Consider the following 21,228-nt stretch of genomic DNA (forward strand, 5'->3'; position numbering starts at 1 on the left):
GTCATAACCTGTGCCCTCCAAGTGTGCCATGGGCCTGAGGCATGTCAAGCCTGCCCCAGCTGACCCCCTGCCTCAACCCCCTGACCCCTCTTGCTACTACCTCGCCTACCTCCCCCACTCGAGGATCAGCCTCTCCCCACCCCCTACCCCCTCATTTTCTGTAGCACCTCCAGCTCACCAACCATTCTTCCTCAAGTGTCCAGGCAAGGCCGGGCCATACCCAGCCCCTGCAGGGCAGCTAGCCAGGAGCCTCCCTCCCCTCCCCACTCTGGTCCACCCCAGAATAGCTAACCATTATTAATGGGGACCTAGAGTGTGGCATCAGCACCTCTTCTGCAGAGTGGCCATAGTGCTGGCCAGTTCAGGTAAGGAGCTGCCCATGAAGGGCTGTAGGGGTTTGAGGACTGCTTGGCTAGCACCCCAACCTCATAAGCTGCCCACAGATCAGGGACTCTCTCTGCTGGAACAAATATCCACAGAGGCATGCTTCTTGGCCTCAGTTTCCCTAGCTTCTAAGATTTGCTTACTCGTCTGATGTGGGGGCAGCCTGGGGCAGTAGAACAGGTCTCCGGTAGGGTCAGCCGGGCTCGGTCCTGGTCAGGCTCCCCAGGCTGGGGGTTAGGCCACGAGGTCTGCAGGTGCTGGCATGTGCTAACCCCCCAGTGGGGGAGAGAGCAACTTGGGGAGATAGGGGCCCGGGAGTCATCATGTGCGCACAGTGCTTTATTGCATTCATATCTACCATTTCATTGACCCCCCCGAGGTCATCCTCTGAGGTTGTTTATACTTGGGGATCCCAGGGTCAGAGAAGGGAAGTGACCAGTTAGGGTCATACGGCACAGGTCTGGGGCAGAGCCACGACGGGAGTCCAGGCCTCTTGCCTCTGATCCCAGCACTCTTCCTGCTGCCCCAGAGACAGCTCGCTGAGGAGAGGCCCTTGAGACGTGTGCCCTGGGCCCTTCTACTGGCAGCTAACCCCCACCCCATCTGGGGCCCACAGCGTCCCCAGAGCTGGAACCCCGACGTGAGCGTTGGGAGCAGCGGCAGCAGTGGCGGCAGCAGCGGCCAAGGCGTCTACACCAGCGCTCAGTCAGCAAAGAGAAGTGGGTGGAGACCCTGGTGGTAGCTGATGCCAAAATGGTGGAGTACCATGGGCAGCCACATGTCGAGAGCTACGTGCTGACCATCATGAACATGGTGAGGCTGCTTCAGGCTGTGGGCAGTGGTGGGTGGGGAGGGCCTCCGGGGGGTGGTGTTGGCAGGGTACAGAGGCTGGGTGTAGGGCATGCTCTGGCTCTCACATTTACCACCCAAAGCAGAAGAAACAGCCTCCAAGCTCTTGAGTCCAGGAGGGTGTGGGGGCCCCTTAGGGAGTTGCTAGGAGAGAGCCTGGGCAGAGGTGGGGCCGTCGGGGCTGCTGTGAAGACACCATTGGGTGTCATACCACCTCACTGGCTCAGCTGGCATTTGGGAGGCTGCCTCTACCTGCTGTCAGGATTGGAGCTGGGGGAGGGGAGTCCAAGGTAGCCTTGAGCCTGTGCCTGCCTGTGAGAGTTCGTAGACAGGTTGGTTCATTCATACCGCTCTGAACAGACCCCTCCCTCCTTTGTGCCATGACCTGTGCTGGGCACTGGGGACAGAAGTGCCCAATCAGACCAGGCCTGGCCTGAGACACCAGCATGCATTAGAGTTAGAAGGATCTGTTTAGTTCTGCAGTCTACTAGCTGGTGACCTTGGGCAAGCCACTTTACCTGTCTGAGCCTCACCTTCTCATCTGTGAACTGGGGATGACAATGATACCTTATGGGGTTGGTATACTGCTCTTGACATCATGGGACAGTTGAGATAACTAGGCCCTGAAAGGGTGAGTGACTTGCCCAGGTCTCAGAGAGGCAGGGCAGAGCTGGATAGGAGCCCAGGTCTTCTAAGTCCTACCTGGGGCGCTGTGGCTGATTGGAGCTGGTGATTGCTGGAGCTGACTGCGGTGCCAGCCACTCCGTCCCTGCTACTATCCCGGGTATGCAGGTGGGAGGCCTCAGGCTGCCTAGCTGCTTTCTGCCACTCCATAGGAGAAAAGATCTCTGCCCTTGGCATCCTTGGCAGGCCACCCAGTGGGCAGGCCACTGCACAACGGTGTGTCTCTCCTGGGCTGGGTGGTTGAGGGAAGGGCAAGGGACGTGTGCTCTACAGCCAGATGATGTCTAAGGGTTGCACTGGGGCCAGGGTCATATGCTGCTTCCTACATGTGAGCCCCTCACCTCCTGCATCTCCCAAGGAAGTGCCCTCTGAGGTTGTCTGGTGTCTGGCCACCCTTTTTTTTTTTGAGGAAGATTAGCCCTGAGCTAACTGCTGCCAACCCTCCTCTTTTTGCTGAAGAGGACTGGCCCTGAGCTAACGTCCATGCCCATCTTCCTCTACTTTATATGTGGGACGCTTACCATAGCATGGCTTGCCAAGCAGTGCCATGTCCGCACCCAGGATCCGGGCCGCCGAAGTGGAACGTGCACACTTAACTGCTGAGCCGCCAGGCCGGCCCTCTCTGGGCAACCATTTGATATCTGTGAAGCCTGGGCTCGGAGGAAGGAAGAAGCTCCATCCATGGTCATCAGGCTCCGCTGCTCCAGTCTCATCGGCAAGCTCAGCTTTGGGCCAGTTCTTGCTTGACTTGGCCACCTTGTTGGCTTCTTGCTCCTTATGAAATAAAAGCCACAGCCTTCTGCCTGGCACTTGAGGCCTCTCAGGCCCAGCCAAGCCTCTGTTTAGCCTCATCTGCCCAGGGAGGGGAACCACTAAAGGCCAGGGCTCGAGGAGGACTGTTGCTGGACAGCAGGGCCTGGGCCCTGGGCTGGGGAGTGGGTATGGCCATGTTCCCAGGCCATGAGTCCTCTTCCCTCCCATTCTCACCACTCAGGGCTCAGCCTGAAGGAGGCCAGGAGCTTGGCTGGAGCCACCAGTGGTTAACTGGGTTCATCTCACCTCAGCTTCTCTGAGTGTTCCCAGTGGGCCAGGTACTGAGCCCCTCAGGCTCCCCCATGACATCCCATAGATGACAGGGACCAAGCATTTGGCCCCAGGGCCTAGCCCCTCTTGCCTTCCCATCCAGGCTCACAGGACCCACACATTCGCTTGCTGAGCCCCATCTTGGAGGAAGGGGGGTCTGGCTGTCACGTTTACCTGCCCTGGATCGTATCAGCCTTTCCTGAGCTGGCAAGTGCAGCATTGGTTAGGATAGAATTGGGCACCTATGAGCCTCACAGTGCTAGACACCGTGGGGAGGCAGTAGGACTCGGCAGGGGCAAAGGATGGCATGTAGCCAGCGTCTGAGAAGGGCTGGAGCCTTGCGAACACCTCCTTCTTGCCCAGTGTTCTACACCCACTGCCTCATCTAAGCCTCACCCCAATTTTATAGTTGAGGGAACAAAAGTTCAGAGAGGCCAAGAGACTTGCTCAAGGTCACACAGCTAGTAAGTGGCAGAGCTGGGACTGGAGCTCAGGCCTCTCTGCCTGCAAAGCCCGACTCTGCCCTCTGTGCCCCTTAACCTGCCCCAGAGAGGGGCAGCTGGGTAACTGTGGGGGCTGGAGTGGGCTAGAACCGTGGGAGAACAGAGTGGTGGGGATGGGGAGAACTTACCCCCTTCTTCCCTCTGGAGCGGAAGTTTGTTCATCTAACACACACTCGCTGGGTGCCAGCTCTGCGCCAAGGGTAAGGTCACGGATGTATAAGAATAGGATCCTGTGCTCGGGAAACTGCCTCACTGTAGCATTTCCCAAAGAATATTCCAGGAAGTACTTGTTCCAGAGGATGCTAATAAGTGTTCTGTGAAAAAAGATGTCACTGTTGAAGAAGTTTGGCAACACAGGGTTAAAAAAAGGAACACAGTCTTGTTTACTGCAAGACTTTTCAGAACTGTCAAAGCTAATATGCCCCTCAAAGCCCTAAGAGAGTAGGCAGGCACCGTTTTCCAAACTTAGGAAGTAAGAGCAGGGGTGTTGGGGCAGTCCTGCCTGGGTTCTGACCCTCGCTTCACCCTCTCTTGGAATCTCAGTTTCTTCATCTGTGAAAGGGGAGGGTTGTGCCTGCCTTGGAAGTAGGAAGGTGAAATGGGCTAATGCGCACAAAGCTCCCAGCACGAGGACAGTACGGGTTAGGCTCCGTCAGTGTTAGTTGCGGCTGTTAGGGCTGCTGTAGCATCTGCCCTCCAGCCCCACAGCCACCTTCGGGACAGCCTTACTCCTCTCTCCTAGGGCCTCCTGCAAGCCCTAATTTGTCAGTGTTGTCTCTGTGCCACCGAGTCTGGGAGCTCAGGTGGTTCTGCTCCAAGCCTAGCAAGACAGGCCCCCCTGCCTACCCCATTTTGCATCCCCAATTCTGTTCATGCTCTCTGTAGTCACAGGCCCTTTTTGAGTGGCTTGTGTCATACTGTCAGCTCACTGGGAGCTTATGGTTACCTATGACACCCAGATCTTACTTTCACAAATGCTGCACACCCCAGGCTTGCTCTCTGGTCCTGCACCAGAACAGGGCTCAACTTCCCTGGGTATCGTTTATCTGGTGGAAACACCCCACACTGACCTCAGGCCATTAACAGACACTCCTTGGTTGAGGTGGTCAACCAGTTACGACTCTGCCTCCTTCCAGTGCCTCCCAGTGCCCGTTTTGCCTCCATACTTCTTGGGAGGCAGTGAGAGGTGTTAGACGCGTGGAAGGAGGGGCTTTGGTGGCACAAAGATGCCCCCAGCCCTCACTCAGGATATAGGGTAGGCCAGATGGGGCAGGTTTCAGCAGACCCTCAGGGTTTCTCATCCTCCAGAGCCACTTTCCTGGGGGCTGCTGCCAAGTTCACCTGACTGTAGTCTAGGAAAGACTTGTTCTTTTAATCTTTCTCCAGGTTACTTTTCTCATTTTCCTGTTTCTTTAAAATAAGATAATTCATTAGAAATACTTAGCAAGTGCTCAAGATTCATTCATTCATTCAGCCACTATTTCTTCAGTGCCCATCAGGTGCCAGGTACCAAATGGATCACTGTGGCTGTAAGAGGGAGCCCACACAGACACAGCCTTCGGTCCCATGGAGCTTATGGGGGACATAGACGTTAATGAAACCATCACTTTAATGACTATGAAGGTGCAATGGCAGAGGGTGCTAGGAAGGACAAGTTCATTGTGCTTTGGGAGTGTTGGGTAAAATAAAGGCTCCCAAGAAGACATGGTGGAGGGTTGAGAGCTGGTAGGAGGGTAGGAGATAACTTGGGAAAGATGAGAGGGAAGGTCAGAGGGCAAAGCATCTGCAAAGACCCTGGGGTAGGAAGAATCATGGGATTCCAAGAGAAAGCCACAGTGGTTGGAGCCAGGGACTGAGAGGGCATGGGAAAGAGTGAGGCCAGAGAGGCGGGCAGGGGCCAGACCACACTGGCCTGCTGGCCAGGGCCAGAATTTCTGTCCTCACCTTGTGGACAGCAAAGGGCTACCTACTGCCTTAAGCAAAGGCGTGGTGATTGGGTTTGCATTTCAATGACAGATGACTGAGCTGCTAGGCTGCAGGTGGGCTGGAGGGCCAGAGTGTGTGGGGACACCCGTCAGGAGACCTTGAGAGCTGGCCAGACGAGATGCTGGTGCCCTGGACTGGGCTGTGGCGTTGGAGATGGAGAGAAGAGGTGGATTCAGGCAAAGTTTAAGAGGCAAAATCAGTTGGATGTGAGGAGGAAGGGGGTGTGTGGAGGCTTGTGTGGGGGTGTGGACGGAGGCGCAGGGCGTCACTGTCTTCACCATTCCTGACTTGGGTTCTGAAAGTGTAATTCATGCCCATTATCAGGGGCTTTTGTACCCTCTTAAGAGTCTGCGTTTTCTCCATTCCTGTTCGAGTATGATTTTTCTTGATGGAATTGCTAGAAGCCAACTTGCAACTGGCCTGTCCTGCTGTCTCTGCCCGCCAGGAACCTGACACCTGTCCCCAGTCATGGGCTGGCCTCTTTCTTGTTCTGAGGGAGCTTTAAAAGAGCAAAGAACTTTCCCCACCCACTTCCTGGCACCTCGGTGCACCATCCATCTTTAGGGGTGGCCGACTCTGAGGGGCTGAGTGGGGAGCCCTCGTGCAGCCGTGGGGGCCACTGACGGACCGCGCCTGCCCCTTTGGCCCCACCAAAGATGGAATAGCAGGGCAGTGGGGAGACTGCACAAGCCTGCGCCCACTGCACCCCTCCCGCAGGCTCTGCCCAGGTCTCACACCTCACAGGAGTTCTACGTCCCTGGATGCTGGTCCCCTGGGCAGGAGGGGGCTGCAGGGCTGTCCCAGCCCAGGGCAGAGTAGGCAAACTAGGGCCCTGAGATGGGTCAGGGGGCCAGCATTTGTCGGTGTGAGTTGGCATTGGTACTTAAGCAGATCCCAAACTGGTGCTCAGGATTGGCCTGGGCCAGGGAGGGGCCTGGGAGGCCCTGTGGTGCTCCCCAGTTCTGCCGTTGCGGGGTTGGGGAAGCGTGTGTGCATGTCATCCATGGGCACGTGTGCACGCACTGTCGTGTGCCCAGCCTGTGTGCACTCAGTGAGCTCTCCTGTGTGTGAACGTGGGTGTGCATCCCTCCGGGTGGGTTGGAGGTGGACAGTGGCTGCCCATATCCTGTATCCAGGGTGACAGTTTGACCCCCATCTCTTGGGCAGGTGGCTGGCCTTTTTCACGACCCCAGCATTGGGAACCCCATCCACATCACCATCGTGCGCCTGGTCCTGCTGGAAGATGAGGAGGTGAGAATTCCTGTGGCCCCACATTGCCCTTGGGATGGGCATTGGCTGCCAGAGCTCCTCTCTCGTGTTACCTGAGCTGCACTGTGTGGGAGGGTACAGCGAGGGCCTCTTTGGGCCAGGAAGTGTCACTGTCACCCCCAAGTCTCTGGCTGACCCTTTCTCAGGTTCCCCCTGAGAGGTGCCTGCGGGAGGGGTGGTCAGACTGGAAGCTGGACTGGGGCCACAAGGCTGGCAGCTTGTCCTCCCTTTTCCCCGCCTTTGCCTCTGTCGCCTGCCTTTGTCGGGAGTAGAATTGGGCCTAACCCTTCGGAGCCCAGGGGCAGGCGTGAGTGACTGTGCTCTCTGCCCCTAGAAGGACCTAAAGATCACACACCATGCGGACAACACCCTGAGGAGCTTCTGCAAGTGGCAGAAAAGCATCAACATGAAGGGGGACGCCCACCCACTGCACCACGATACTGCCATCCTGCTCACCAGGTGCTGCCCGCTGCAGAGGGACAGGCGGGGGTGGGACCAGGAGAGCCTGGTTCGGAGTGGGGTGCTACCTGACCCTCAGGGAGAAGCCCCAGGAAGAGGGGAGACAGCCGTGTCTCAGGGAGCCTGACTTTGAGGAGAGTTTACACACCTTTGACCCAAGGCTCGATTCTGTCAGCACTGGGGAGATCTTTTTACATTGAAATAATTGTGGGTTCATGCAGTTGTCAGAAATAATACACAGAGATGTCTGTACCCTTCGTCTCGTTTTCCCCGGTGGTAATTTCTGGCCTAACTATAGTGCACGCACAGCCAGGACATGGACACTGACACAATCCCCAGACCTCACTCAGATTTCACCAGTTTTACACACACGGGTGTGTGTGTGTATTCGGTTCTCTGCAGTTCTATCACATGTGTAAGTTCCTGTAGCCACAACCACAGTCTAGAGACAGAACAGTTCCATTAGAAAGGTCTCTCGTGCTCTTCTGTAGCCAAGGCCACCTAACTGCCCTATCCCGCCCCCCCACGCCCCAACCCCAGCCTCTGACAGCTGCGCATCTGTTCAGAGGTAGTATTGTTGAACTCCAGGTAGAGTCGTTTTCCTTCCACTGAGCTCTGGCAGCTTCTGTCAGCACCCTCGCTGGGACAGTAACCAAAATTTTCTGCTCCACAGGCCCAAATAGGTGTCCTGTGTGAGTGAGGGCATCTGCTTTCCACATGGCTGCTGGCCTGGTCTTGGGGTGATGGGAGGGGCATCCTTCTCGCTCCTCACTCCCTTGGGGTCAGCAGGAGCTCTTCCTTGGTCCCCTCAGCTCGGCTGGGCCTGGCACCTGGCTAGGTCACCCTGAGGGCCCTTTCTCTATGTGTGTGCAGGAAGGACCTGTGTGCAGCCATGAACCAGCCCTGCGAGACCCTGGGCCTGTCTCATGTGGCGGGCATGTGCCAGCCACATCGCAGCTGCAGCGTTAACGAGGACACAGGCCTGCCCCTGGCCTTCACCGTGGCCCACGAGCTTGGGCACAGGTACCTCACCCGCCCCCCCACTGCCACACTAAGAACCCAGCTTCACTTCCCAACCTAGGGGCACCAGTCAGCCAGGCCTGGTCCACAAAATCCCAGGGGAGGAAGCCCTGACTTGGCATGGCCACATGCTGTCCTTGCACTGTCATTTCCATACCCCCGACCCCAAGTCAGGCTACTTCCTTGTTAAACAGGAGAGAGGCCCACCAGGGTGCCTCTGGGGCTGGCCTGGAGTAAGTCTTATTTGAAGCGGGGCTGGGATAGGCCAGAAAGTCACCATAGGTCTTTGGCTATCCCTCCCCGTTGCCCTCAGTGCTTGCATTTTTCACTCTTGGTCCTCACTATACCCCTATTCCTGATTGCTCTGTGACCCTAGGCAAGTGCCCTGCCCTCTCTGGGCCTCTGTGTGCTCCCTGTTGTTTGAGGGGGTTGGATTCAGTGACGTCCAAGGCTCCCTCCATCTGACACCTGCATGAGGCTCTCATGTTGGAATGTGGACCACAACCCCAGCCATCTGTGCCAGGCTGTTTAACTGGGGAACATGGCAGCATCTTAGACTGTCCAGGAGCCAGTGAGGGCAGGCTTACAGAGAGTTCTGTTGGTCAGAGGTTTTGGGGTCATCATTCAGATGCTCTGGGCTTCCTGAGTGACAGCCATGTGTGCAGGGCTTTGAACCCGCCTGTGACGATAGAAAGAGTCCTTGGCCCCAAATCTGCCATTTCCTGGCTGTGTTACCTTGGCTGGTGCTTTAGCCTCTCTGAGCCTCTCTCCAGGAGTAATAATGCTGCACTGGGCAGTTTGCGGACTGAGTGAGCTCATTTCCGGTTCAGGCTGGTGCATTTGAAGGAGGGCTCCGTGGGATACTAGCTATCACATCCACATTTTAGATTAAGGAAACTGAGGCTCAGAGAGGGGATGTAACTTTCCCAAGACCACACAGCAGTTTGGTGGCGGAGCCATCCCTAGGAGCCAGCCTTCAGCACCTTGCAGACCTCTAGGGGAGGGGCAGGCTGGCTGCTTCCTGCTGGCTCACCTGCCCCTGGGGCCTGTGCTCTCACACAGTTTTGGCATTCAGCATGACGGAAGCGGCAATGACTGTGAGCCCATTGGGAAACGGGCTTTCATCATGTCTCCACAGCTCCTGTACGACGCCGCCCCCCTCACCTGGTCCCGCTGCAGCCGCCAGTACATCACCAGGTTCCTCGAGTAAGCCCCTTCCCCAGCCCCCAGGCCTTGTCCATGACCCTGAGCTCAGGGTTTAATGGGGAGATGCAATGCAGTGCCAGGGTAGAGGGAAACAAAGAGGGGCCCCCGATAAAGATGAAGACCGGGTCCCCAATGTCCTCCTGTAAGGGCCACCTGGGCTACATCTTGGAGGATGAGCGGGCGTTCACAAATGTACAGAGGAGAGAGGAGTGGTGTTGCTGGAAGAGGAAGCATTAGCAAAGGCCGGAGGACGTGGAGGAGCAGAATCGGTTTCAGGGAACGACAGTATAGTGAGTGAGGCTCTGGGAGCCAAATTAGGAAATGAGGCTGGAGGAGGTGCAGGGCTGGGCACGTGGCGGTGGGTCCAGTGCAAGGCAGGGAAAGAAGGGCCATTCAAGGTATGGAAATAGAAAGCTTTCCTTTCTTTCACATTCTCTTCGTTTGTTATACTGTTTTTTATTTGCTGATTACTATTGTTGTAAAGAAAAAATTTTCTTTTTTCTGAGGAAGACTGGCTGTGAGCTAACATCCATGCCCATCTTCCTCTACTTTATATGTGGGACGCCTGCCACAGCGTGGCATGCCAAGTGGTGTGTAGGTCCGTGCCGAGGATCTGAACTAGTGAACCTCAACCCAACGAAGTGGAACATGCGAACTTAACTGCTGTGCCACCAGGCTGGCCCAAAGGAAAATTTAAAAACTTAAATTATTAGCATAAATTTTACCATTCATCTTTATTTTGTGTGGTGGCAGTTTTAAATGCAAATATAGGAGCCTTGATCTCATATGTGGAATCACCAAAATGACCCAGTTCATTTTTCATAGGTCACATTTACGGGAACAATGGGAATGCTGTCCAAAACTCACTTGCCTGGTTTTGTTTCACCTCTTAGTACGTGCACGCTCACCCAGCACTCTCCACCTTCACCTCACTAATGAGTGAGGAAAGACCAAAAGAGAAAGGGAGTATGGCTGCCCCACTGTCCCTTTCCTTCTGCCCCTCATTCCAACGCAGCGGTTGACTGATATGGGGAAGGCACATAAGTAGCAAAGGAGGATAGGGTTCCTTGGTTGTTCATGTTTCCTAAAACGTCATGCTCTTCTTTCTGCGTGTGAAGCAAGTTCTGGTTCAAAGGGAGAGGGTGGCCTCTGGGGCCGTCAGTCCTGTCTCCTCAGTGCAGACATAACACATGCATCTTCTGCTTGCTGGGAGTCTCACTGAGCTCCCACACCTTGTGGGTCCCCTGGGACACCATGCTGAGGTGGCAGGAATGGTGGACACAGACGTCGTGCATCTCCTTTGCTCAGACACGTGCTCCTTTGTCCCGTGAGACTTGCTTACAAGACACAGGTTCAAAGATAGTAAGAATTCAAGATGGCAACAGCAGCACTTTAAATCACCAGCCCCACTCCTCCTCACCCTCCGTTCTTTTTCTCTAGGCAACTACTTTGAACTTTAACCCTTTTTCATACATTGTTTATTTTCACATTTCCAAAATTCCTTTCTAGGCTGCTATTTCTTGATTTTTCAGTTTAGATATTATCTGTTGATTGTACAATGGCAGGTTGGGAGTTAGCCCCCTTCCGATACTTCCTACACACATCTCCCCCTCATCCCAATAGGATGTTAACACATTTTGATCAAGTCCATATTTAGTATTTTTGTTATTATGATTGTGTAAATATTGCTGAACCAAGCGTTGTTATATATAACAAGATGGCCTCTTAACAAGATGCCCCTCTTAAGTCTTATCTCCAACAGTTCTATAAAATGTCTCTTAATCTATTTTCCAGAAGGTTATCTCTGCCACATCCTCATCTAACAGTTCCTTCTTTCCTGGACCTTCCCCCGGACTTGCCTCTAACCTCTTCCTCCAGTTTGGACTGCATGCTTTCTAGATCTGCCCTGAAATTGTCATGCAGGGTCTTCCTGTTTCCTGGATACTATGTTCCCTTTTTTAGAGGGGTTTGCTTCTTTGTTTTGTTGGAGCACTTCCTCAAATAGCCTTATGAGAAGGGTACATGGAGGTAGATGGTTTGCTTGTCTGAAAGTGTCTTTATTCTTCCCTCAGGGCTGGTTGGTGGTTTGATTTGATATCAACATCTAGGTTAGAAGTCGTTCTTGCTCAGAATTTCAAAGGCACTTTTCCTTTGTCTTCCAGCTTCTAACTTTGCTCTTGAGAAGTCCCATACCAGTCTGATTCCCAGGCCTTTGTGCGTGACTGTTTAATAAGTTTGGAAGCTTTTAGATTTTCCCTGTCTCTCTCTTAGGATATTCTGTCTCTCTCTTTCTCTCTTTTTTTGGTGATTTGAACTTTCACAATTATTTGCCTTGGCCTATTTTTATTTTGTGGGGCACTTGGTGGACGCTTTAATCTAAAAACTCGTGTCCTTCAGTTCTTGTGTTATTTATTTCGTAATCATCTCTCTTCTACTTTCTCCTTCTGGAACCCTTACTATTCAGCTATTCTTGCACTTTCTTATTTTTTACTTTTTTTTCATCTCTGTTTTCTGGAAGACATCCTTGTATTTTCCTTACAACCTTTGTATTAGATTTAAATTTTTTTTCTATTGTACTTTTTTTTTTTTTGAGGAAGATTAGCCCTGAGCTAACTGCTGCCAATCCTCCTCTTTTTGCCGAGGAAGACTGGCCCTGAGCTAACATCCCTGCCCATCTTCCTCTACTTTATATGTGGGATGCCTGCCACAGCATGGCTGGACAAGTGGTGCCATGTCCGCACCCAGGATCTGAACTGGTGAACCACGGGCCACCCAAGCGAAATGTGGGCACTTCACTGCTGTGCCACCAGGCCTGCCCTCTATTGTACTTGTAACTTCTTGAACTTTCTTATTCACTAAATACTCCTTTTTATTATCCTGTTCTTGTTTCATGAGTACAGTATCTGCTCTTACCTCTCTAAGATTATTGCTTATATGGATTTTATTTTTTTCTTTTGCTCCCTGCAATGCTTTCTTGCCTTTGAGTTATTTTTGTATCTCTTCCTTTCATGGTAAAGGTTTTCCCTAATATGGCTTGGCTGTATTTGCTGCATGGAAGGAGGCACTGGGATCCCAGCTGGGCAGTCTGTGGCCTGGACAGGACTTTCCTGAGTCGTTGCTGAGGGACTGGTCAGGATGGGGCTATTTCTGTGGGAGATCTTCACATGGCAGTATCTGGGATCATCTTCCTGAGTGATTCAGTTTCCCCAGGGAGGGATTCTCTAGTCTTTTCCTGGGAGGGTGTCAGTCTGGCTACAGCATTCTGACATCCAGATGAGGAAGGGGCTTGGCGGGTGCTCAGCCTTCCTCTTGTAGGCTTGCTCTTGTCCCCTTTCTCTGTAGATCCCTCTGCCTTGGGCCTTCAACTGGGCCAGATCCCCTGGTTCACCCCCTCCAGAATGACCCTCCTACCCTGCCAGGTGGGGAGGTGGCCATGACCTAGCCACACAGGATTGGAGAGGGGATCTAGGCCTGATGGGTTCTTACTGACTTTCAGTCAGGCCCTCGTCCTCGGTCCTGCTGGTACCCTGGCCTCCAGGGGTCCCTGGGGCCCTAATTCCTGAGCCCTTCCAGGGTCTGCTGCTGGGAGGTTTCTCCCTGCAGGGCTCGGCTCTCAGCTTTCTCTGCTCCACCAGGTCAGCTGCTACTTGACCACCTGCTTTCCAGCTTGCAGAATTTTGCTGACATCTTTCATCTGCCATCGTCACCTCTCTTTCCCTTTGTCCTTGTGGATTTATGCCTTGCTTATTCCTTTACTATCGTCAGAGTGGGGTTCTGGAAGAGAGTGGAGATAAATCTGTCTGCTCAGTGTGCCGTATTTTTCTAGAAGTCCGCTCACTGTGGGGTTTACACAGGGACGCAACCAAGGTTTCTTATGGATGTGAGAGCAAGGACTCTGGCCTCTGGCGGAAGAGGGATTACTGCAGGGGCGTGGCACTAGAAGCAGGGAAGAGTTGAGTATGATGGGTAAGAACCTGGGCTCTCGGGGCCGGCCCCATGCCGAGTGGTTAAGTTCGTGTGCTCCGCTTCAGCGGCCCAGGGTTTCACTGATTCGAATCCTGGGCGCGGACATGGCACCGCTCGTCAGGCCACACTGAGGCAGCGTCCTGCATGCCACAACTGGAAGGATCCACAACTAAAAAAATACACAACTAGGCCCCGGGGGGCTTTGTGAGAAAAAGGAAAAATAAAATCCTTAAAAAAAAATTTAAAAAAAAGACCCTGAACTCCGGCCCAGGCTTCTACCCGTGTCGGCAGAGAGGTTAGCCCTGCAGCCTCAAAGAGTGGGGATGATGATGGGACTGCCTCGTGGTTGCCACGTGGATTAAGGAGCAAGCTTGTGAAGTGTGGAGCACAGTGCTGATCACATGGTTTGCCTTCAGTGCGTGCGAACGGTTATCGCTGCTACCAAGTGCTAAGTGACGAGGACCTGAACCAGGGCAGTGGCCTGGCCATGGAGAGCAGGGCTGAAAACAGTCCCAAGGGTGTGTCCCATCCCCCCATGGGGGCAGAGAATGAGAGAATGACTGGAAAATCAGAACAGTAGCTGCCCCTGCAACACCCTCAGGGCTTGTTCCCAGCTGCCCCCACCCAGGGGGCTGCCTGGCACCCTGGCTCTAGGACAGACAGACAGACAGATGAGTCTCTGTCTTCATTCTGCTGCTGGAATGTGTGAGGGACTTGGCTCGGGGCCTGGGGCAAGGGTGGGAGCCACAGCCAGCCAGGGCCTCCCAGAGCCCTGATCCCTGGAAGGCTGGGTGGAGGCAGAGAGAGAGGGAGATGCACGCCTCGCCACGGCAGGGGTGCTTGGGATGGGGGAGAACTTCATCTCCCCGAGGTCAGCCTACCCTCTTACCGCTCCATCCTGCGGGGTCAGGCAGGGGGGTCACAAAGCCCAGGACAGGTGGAGGGAGAGGGGTGCTCGGGGTGAGGATGGGGCACCAGCCTGGCCTGTGTCCCCTACACCCTGCATCTCCTTGCTGGGGGTGGGATGGGAGATAGGACACCTGCCCTATCCCAGCAGGGTTGGGGAGAGAGTGAACAAGACCATAGAAGGAGCAAATGTGGGGTCAGGCAGTGTTCCTGGAGCTTGAGGGAGGCTCAGAAGCACACACAGACCACCCACTATCCCCACGGGACCTGGCGCTCTTCGGCCCCATGCAGATAGATGTTGATCAGGCCACATAGACCCGGACGTGAGCACATCCCACTTGGTCTCAAACTCACACTTGCTCTGGCAACAAACACTAAAGTGCCCTGTGCTTGGGGTTCTGTGGTAAAGGAGACAGATGAGGTACTTGTCCTCAAGGCCCTCACCATGTGGGGTGACAGACGTGATACTGTGGGTTGATTAGCGCTGTGACAGACAGCCCTTATGGGGTTTGTAGGAATCTGGAGAGGGGCGCCAACCCCTCCTGGGGTTAGGGACATTACCTCTGAGGAGGATTCTCGGAGCTACCCTCTAAAGACTAATTAGGAGCATCCTGGGGAAGAAAGATGCTCCAGATGCAGGGCATGGCGTGGTCCAAGGCTGGGGGGTGCGGGAGCATGGGGTGGGCTGGAGAATCTTCAGGAGCTGGTGGGGGGGCTGGAGGAAAGTGTCTGGAGCCCGTGGGCATTGGCCGGTCCAAGAGGATTGACCTGAAGAACTGAAAGAGCTTTCTGAGCTGAGAGCTGCTTTAGGGACCCTGTGGAGAGGTCCTTCCTGAAAGCATTTCCTGAGCCACTACTTGGCCCTGGGGGCGGGGAGGGAGGCCCTGCTGGCTCATGCCCTGGAAGCCAGCGTTCCCACAGGCCCATGCGTGCTGGGTCCTTCACTTCACGGTGACTCCGTGCCCAGGCCCCAGGGGTGGCGAGGGGAGAGGGCACTCAGGTCTTTCGCTAGGTGGCGGCAGCTCTTTGCAGTCCTTGAGGTGGGCGTGAGGCTTCTGACCACAGCCACCCACTGTCTGCTTGACCCCTTGCGGTGCCACCCAGCCCCACCGTGGTTAGAGTGAGGAGGGCCTGAGGGGCGGGACTGATAGGCTTGGGGATCCGCTGTGCATCGGCGGCATGAGGAGCCTGGCAGCGAGTGGACCAGAGGCAGCAAGGGCTGGCTGCTGGCCGCCTGTGTGACTGTTTATAGCTGCTGTTTATACCTCTGTAGCTTGCTATCACACAGGCTGTCTCAGCCTCTTGTAGATTAGGACATGAAGGCCCAGAGAAGGTGAAGGATGCTCCAAGGCCACACAGCATCTATAGCTGGGCAGATGGTAGAACTTGGGTTTCTGACACCCTAGTCAGCACCTGGGCCCAAGTGGCCCTGATTCTGTAGTGGGTCCTGTGACAGCACCCCCTGCTCCCCAGCCTCTCAGGCACATATAGCATGAACCCAGTAGGTTGCTGTTGCTCTGACTACCCAGCAGCAGACCCACAGGAGCTGACATGTGGCAAGTCAGCACTGGGTCCCAGCCAGGAAGCTCAATGCTGGGTGTGTCCCAGGAGCTGCTGGCATGAGGCCGAGGCACGCCAGACCCTGAGTCGGAGGAGTGGGATCTGAGTCAGAGGGGTGGGTGAGCGCCCCAGTCCACATCTTGAGTAGCGGCTTGCCAGAGGAAAAGAAGGAGCCCCAGGGCCAGGCTGACAAACACCCCTCCCCACCCCCAGCCCTGCCTATGCCTCAGCTGATGCTCTGCCCCAGGGTGCAGGCCCAGGGAGCCCGCAGGCTGAAGCCAGCAATCAGAAAACTCCTTTCTCCCTCAGCTGCCGTGTTTTTAAACTTATATTTGGGGTGAAGTGTTTGATGGTGAAGCTCTTGTTCGGATGGAAGGAGCCCTGTACTGGGGGCAGCCCAGCAAGTGGACATGCGTGGGTGCTGGCGCAGGGCCTGGCATCAGATCCTGCCCACCGCCACCCTCCTGCGTGACCCAGGGCAAGTGACACACTGCCCGGGCCCTACGTGTGTAAGAAGAGGGTGGTGATAGTCTTCTGCCCAAGATGTGAGGGGCAAACGAGAAGGCACCCGCTAAGCCCCCAGGGCCAGCCTGGCTGGTGGTCGTCCAGGGCAGAGGGTGGGACCCAGCGGCTGCTCGTTTGCCAACATCCATTTTGGAGGGTTCATTTCCAGCTAGCACAGGTAGTCCAGGTGATGCCATGAGGTCCCCGGAGTCCTCAGCAAGACCCTGGTCACTGAGGCTTTGTGCTTGGCACCCCGGGGTGGAGCCTGGGGCCTGCCCCGAGCCAGGGGACTCAGGAGACTTCACAGACCACCGCCCCACCCTGGGTCTCATGGCTCCCAGACCTCTGGCTCTGAAGGCTGGACTCCAGGACCCCAGCAGCTGACCCCCTCAGCCTCTCCCACACTGGTCTACCCATTGGCCTGTTTCTTGACTTCTCCATCTTCTGGTCTCTCTATGGCCAATGGTATATCTCCTCTTTCCTTCCCTGCCAGACTCCAGCATCCATCACCTCTGTCCTTTGCTGTGCCTCCCCCGATCCTAGCCAGGACTCTCTGCTCATCATGGCCCAATCTGGCACCAGCTGCCCTCAAACCTCAATACTGGAGAGTTTCTGCCTTCCTCTACTCTGCCCGGCCAGGGGCCCCAAGTCCCACAGGTCCTGCCTTCTTCTGCTGCCTCTGCCCAAGTCCTTGCTGCCTGGGCCAACCCTACCCGTTGCCCCCAACCCTGATTGTCTGCTTGGCTCAGTGCTCCCAAGCCACTGCTGCCCCGAGGGAGGCCCCTGGCCCCTTTTCTGATCCCTCGAGGACAGCAGTGAGCCCTGGGGCAGGCTGGTCAGCTTGCAGTGCACTGGTGCTCCTAAGGGTTGCTGTGTGGGTGCTTGCCCAGGGCCGCTAAGGGCAGCAGGATGGTCACTGACCCCCAGAGGCAATAGCTGTGGGCAAGGGGCCTGCAGAGTGACTCATGGCAGAGGTGGGCCAGAGCTGGGCTTGGGACATCCTCACCAGGGCCCTTCTGCCTCCTTGCTCCCTGCCTGGCAGTGTAGGGTCTGGGCAGCCTTATCTGCACGCTGGGCACCAGCAGCAGGAGTTTGTGATGGTTCCTCTGCTGCTGCCAGGGAAGGCAGGAATGACAGAGGCAGACAGGGAGGCGGGTAGGAGTGCCCCCGGGCTCCTTCCCAGGTTGGCCCGGCAGGGGGCAGCTTTCAGGCCTTGGTCCTCCCACACATGACCCTAGGGCTCAGCCCGGGACAGGACCATAAGAGGCCTAGTGTAGCATCAACTGTGACGTGATGTTTTCCAGATCCTTGTCTGAGATGGCCCAGGCCTTGGGTGAAGGGGTGGTGGCGCAGGAGTCAGAGCAGGCCACACGGAGGCTTGGCAGTCCAGAAGGCTTCAGAGGGAAGGGCATCTGAGCAGAGGCTTTGCCAGTAGAGGAGTGGGGAGAGCATTGTAAGTGGAGCAAACAGCTTGTGCAAAGGCCTGGCGTTGGGGAGTGGGGATAAGTTGTTCAGCCAGCTGGAGTGCCCAGGAGAGAAAGGGAGAGGCCAGGAGAGCCTTGATTGCTAGGCTGAGTCAGAGCATAGACCAGGGTGAGCAAAGAGGCTGGAGTTTTCCTGCAAGTTTAGGGCTGTATGCCCCGTCCTGTCTCCCCTGCCCTCCCAGCCCAGCCAAGGCCTCCCTGAATGGGTCTCTCAGGCTGTCCCCTTAACCCAGGGGACAGGTGGCCCTTCACCCCATTCACCTGTCCTGTCTCTACAGCCGCGGATGGGGCCTGTGCTTGGATGATGCTCCTGCCAAGGATGTCATAGACTTCCCCTCGGTGCCACCCGGCGTCCTCTATGATGTGAGCCACCAGTGCCGCCTCCAGTATGGGGCCTACTCTGCCTTCTGCGACGACATGGATGTGAGTGTGGGCATGTGTGGGTGGGGGTAGGGGGCAGGCGGCAGCCTTCACCAGCCTGTAGACCCCACCCGGCCTGGGCTCGGCTGGCATGTGGCACCCATGAGACATAAAGAGGACTATGGGAGAAGCCTCGGGTTGGGCGGCCACAGACCCAGGTCTGAATTCTGGGTGGACCATTTACCACCTGTGGGACTTCGGCCGTGCCCCTCGCCTCCTGGAGCTGGATTATAAGAGGTAAAACAAAAGCTGCACTGTAGGGTCCTGGGGATGGTCATTGAAGTGAAGGCCACAGACATGTTACGGAGACCTTGCGACTTCTAATGGGGTTGTTTCCAGACGAGAGGGCTGGGTCTAGGAGAGGCATGTGCAGGCTGGAAGCTGCTCTGAGCAGCAGACGCGAGCCTCAGGGCCCCCAAACACCACATGGTCCAGAGAAGACAAGAGGGGACCTCTGGGGGTCCCATCTGCAGACCCCTACCATGTGCCACCCTATGGAGGGGTGCCCAGGGGACTCTTGGGGGTTGTGAGGGGGCAGGGCAGGTGGTGGCACCGGGGAGCGGGTGAGAGTGTGGCTTATGCCCTCCTCCTTGCAGAATGTCTGCCACACACTCTGGTGCTCTGTCGGGACCACCTGTCACTCCAAGCTGGATGCAGCCGTGGATGGTACCAGGTGTGGGGAGAGCAAGGTAGGGTATTTCCCAGTCCAGCTTTGGAGGGGACAGTGGGAGTCCAGACACCCTGCTGTGTCCATGCTCTCAGTCAGCCTTGGCTCACAGACTTGCTCAGGATTCTAGCAGACCCCCAGCCCTCTCTGGCCCGAGTCCCCATCTGCAGAATGGAGGCGTTGGGGCCGGCTGGACTCAGTGATTCTCCAAGATGTCTTCAGCTCAGAGAGTCAGCACAGGGCTCTATTTCATTCCCTGCTCAGCTCCGCCATGGAGCCTGGATCTTGGGTAACTGGAAGGGAGCCTCCCCCACTCCTTGGGCCTTCCCCTCTGTGCCTTTCCAGGCCTTCTACCTGCCTTGTTCTCACTGGAGTGAGGATGACTGATGGGCTTGAGGTGGGGTTGCTTTACCTCCCTCTGTCTCGGCAGTGGTGTCTGAATGGGGAGTGCGTTCCTGTGGGCTTCCGGCCCGAGGCCGTGGATGGTGGCTGGTCCGGCTGGAGCGCCTGGTCCGTCTGCTCCAGGAGTTGTGGCGTGGGTGTGCAGAGCGCCGAGCGGCAGTGCACACAGCCTGTGTGAGTGTGGGGCCAGCCTGGGCTGCCTGGGGCAGGTGGGATCGAGGGCCCTGTGCAGAGGCAGCTGATGGCCGGCAGCCAGCTCTGTCCCAGCCTCCTGTTCTCAGAAGTGTCCCCATAGAGACCAAGCCTGGAGTGTTCAGAACCCCCTCGAGTCACTCTAGGGAGTGTCCTGGAGGCTGAGGACAGAGTCCCCACTGCTGACCTCATTGCAGAGAGGGGGACACTGAGGCCCAGAGACTGGAGAGACTCATCAGAGACCACACAGCAAAGCAACAACTGGCTAGAGGAGGCAGGAGAAGGCGGTGGCTAGGAGCTTAGACCCTGGACCTTAGATGGATCAGGGTTCAAGTCTGCTCTCCACTTCTCATGCCAGGGCCTTCTCTACCCCTATCTCTGGGCCTTAGTTTCCTGAGAAACTATATGACCAGGTAACAGCAGTGCCCACCTAGTGGAATTGTTGTTAAGGTCAATACAGGTAAAGCATGTGACCCTGTGACTTGTCCGTAGTAAGCGCTCAGTAAATAGGAGCCACTTAGTGGCAGCAGAGGTACACCTGGGTCAGAGATGAAATTGGGGACAGCTGGGAGAATTGGTCAGCGTGGAAGGTATGGCTGTGTGACCTGGGGTGAGTGACTTCATCTTTCTGAGCCTCAGTTTCCCTATCTGAGAGGGATGATGTAAAGATTCAGGGAGATGCAGGGGCCAGTAATACCATAGACTGAGGGTCTGCTGGCTCCTTCGGATGAGCCCTCTGCACTAGGCTGCCCCAGGGTGGGCATGGGATTCAGAGCCAGCCCCATCTAGGGCTCTGTGCTTCGCAAAAGGCCTGTACCCTTTCCCGCCTTCTGGCCTCCAAGTCTCAGCCAGGTTGGGGGCAGCTACCCTGGCCCAGATTGGGGTGGAGGTGGGGTTCAGGTGCTGTGCTCAGGGGCAGACCTGTCAGCCAGGTTAGGGCCCAGAAGGCTTCTTTTTGACCTGGGCTGGGGTGCTGCCACCAGGAACAAGTCAGCCAACACATGGGCTCATCAGATCGCTGGAGACTTGCAGCAGCCGCTCTAGCATCTTGTCCCAGCCTCTCAACACCCCTCTGAAGAGGCAGTCCCAGCCCCATTTTATAGAGAGAAAACGGAGGTGTAGATGAGGGATCAGGCCCAGAGAGGGCTGAAGGCTTGCCCAAGGTCACACAGCATGTTGGTGGCAGAACCCAGGCTTCCTGCTGCCACCTTCCCTTAGATTCTTACAAACAGGGAGGGAGAGTGTCTGGGCTGGAAGCTGTGTGCCCGAGAGGAGAGCAGGATGAGCAAAGGTGGGAGGTGGGAATCTGTGGGTGTAGGGGGTGCAGGAGGAGCTGCTTACCCCGAGGGCCCACTCCCGGATGCGGGTACTCGGTAGGCACCCCCCATGCACTCACCCAACCCCTCCCCCGCTCTCTGCACAGGCCCAAATACAAGGGCAGATACTGCGTGGGCGAGCGGAAGCGCTTCCGCCTCTGCAACCCGCGTGCCTGCCCCGCTGGCCGCCCCTCCTTCCGCCACGTCCAGTGCAGCCACTTTGATGCTATGCTTTACAAGGGTCAGCTGCACACATGGGTGCCCGTGGTCAATGATGGTGAGTCCTGCCACCCAAGAGGACATTGAGGCCCAGAAAAGGGTAGAGATCTGAGGGCCCAAGGTTACCCAGTGATACAGACAGGAGGCCC

At 56.0% G+C, this 21,228-nt stretch overlaps 1 protein-coding gene across 4 annotated transcripts in view; it reads left to right on the plus strand.

Moving 5' to 3' along the window:
* The window catches only part of ADAMTS7 (ADAM metallopeptidase with thrombospondin type 1 motif 7), a 46,898-nt gene that overhangs the window by 11,084 nt on the left and 14,586 nt on the right, over nt 1–21,228 (plus strand). For 3 of the 4 annotated variants that reach the window (XR_011526193.1, XM_070573136.1, XM_070573152.1), the window contains 9 exons: nt 1,001–1,197; nt 6,657–6,740; nt 7,093–7,217; nt 8,091–8,240; nt 9,300–9,443; nt 18,142–18,286; nt 18,880–18,972; nt 19,381–19,526; nt 20,968–21,137. Coding sequence is in view for 3 of the 4 variants with exons in the window: in XM_070573136.1 (XP_070429237.1) it covers nt 1,001–1,197; nt 6,657–6,740; nt 7,093–7,217; nt 8,091–8,240; nt 9,300–9,443; nt 18,142–18,286; nt 18,880–18,972; nt 19,381–19,526; nt 20,968–21,137 (1,254 nt within the window). In the remaining variant the exon portion in view is untranslated. The remainder of the gene's footprint in view (nt 1–1,000; nt 1,198–6,656; nt 6,741–7,092; nt 7,218–8,090; nt 8,241–9,299; nt 9,444–18,141; nt 18,287–18,879; nt 18,973–19,380; nt 19,527–20,967; nt 21,138–21,228) is intronic. The other variant, XM_070573126.1, reaches the window with a different exon arrangement.

Source organism: Equus przewalskii, chromosome 1 (assembly GCF_037783145.1).
Source record: "Equus przewalskii isolate Varuska chromosome 1, EquPr2, whole genome shotgun sequence".
Classification (NCBI taxonomy): domain Eukaryota; kingdom Metazoa; phylum Chordata; class Mammalia; order Perissodactyla; family Equidae; genus Equus; species Equus przewalskii.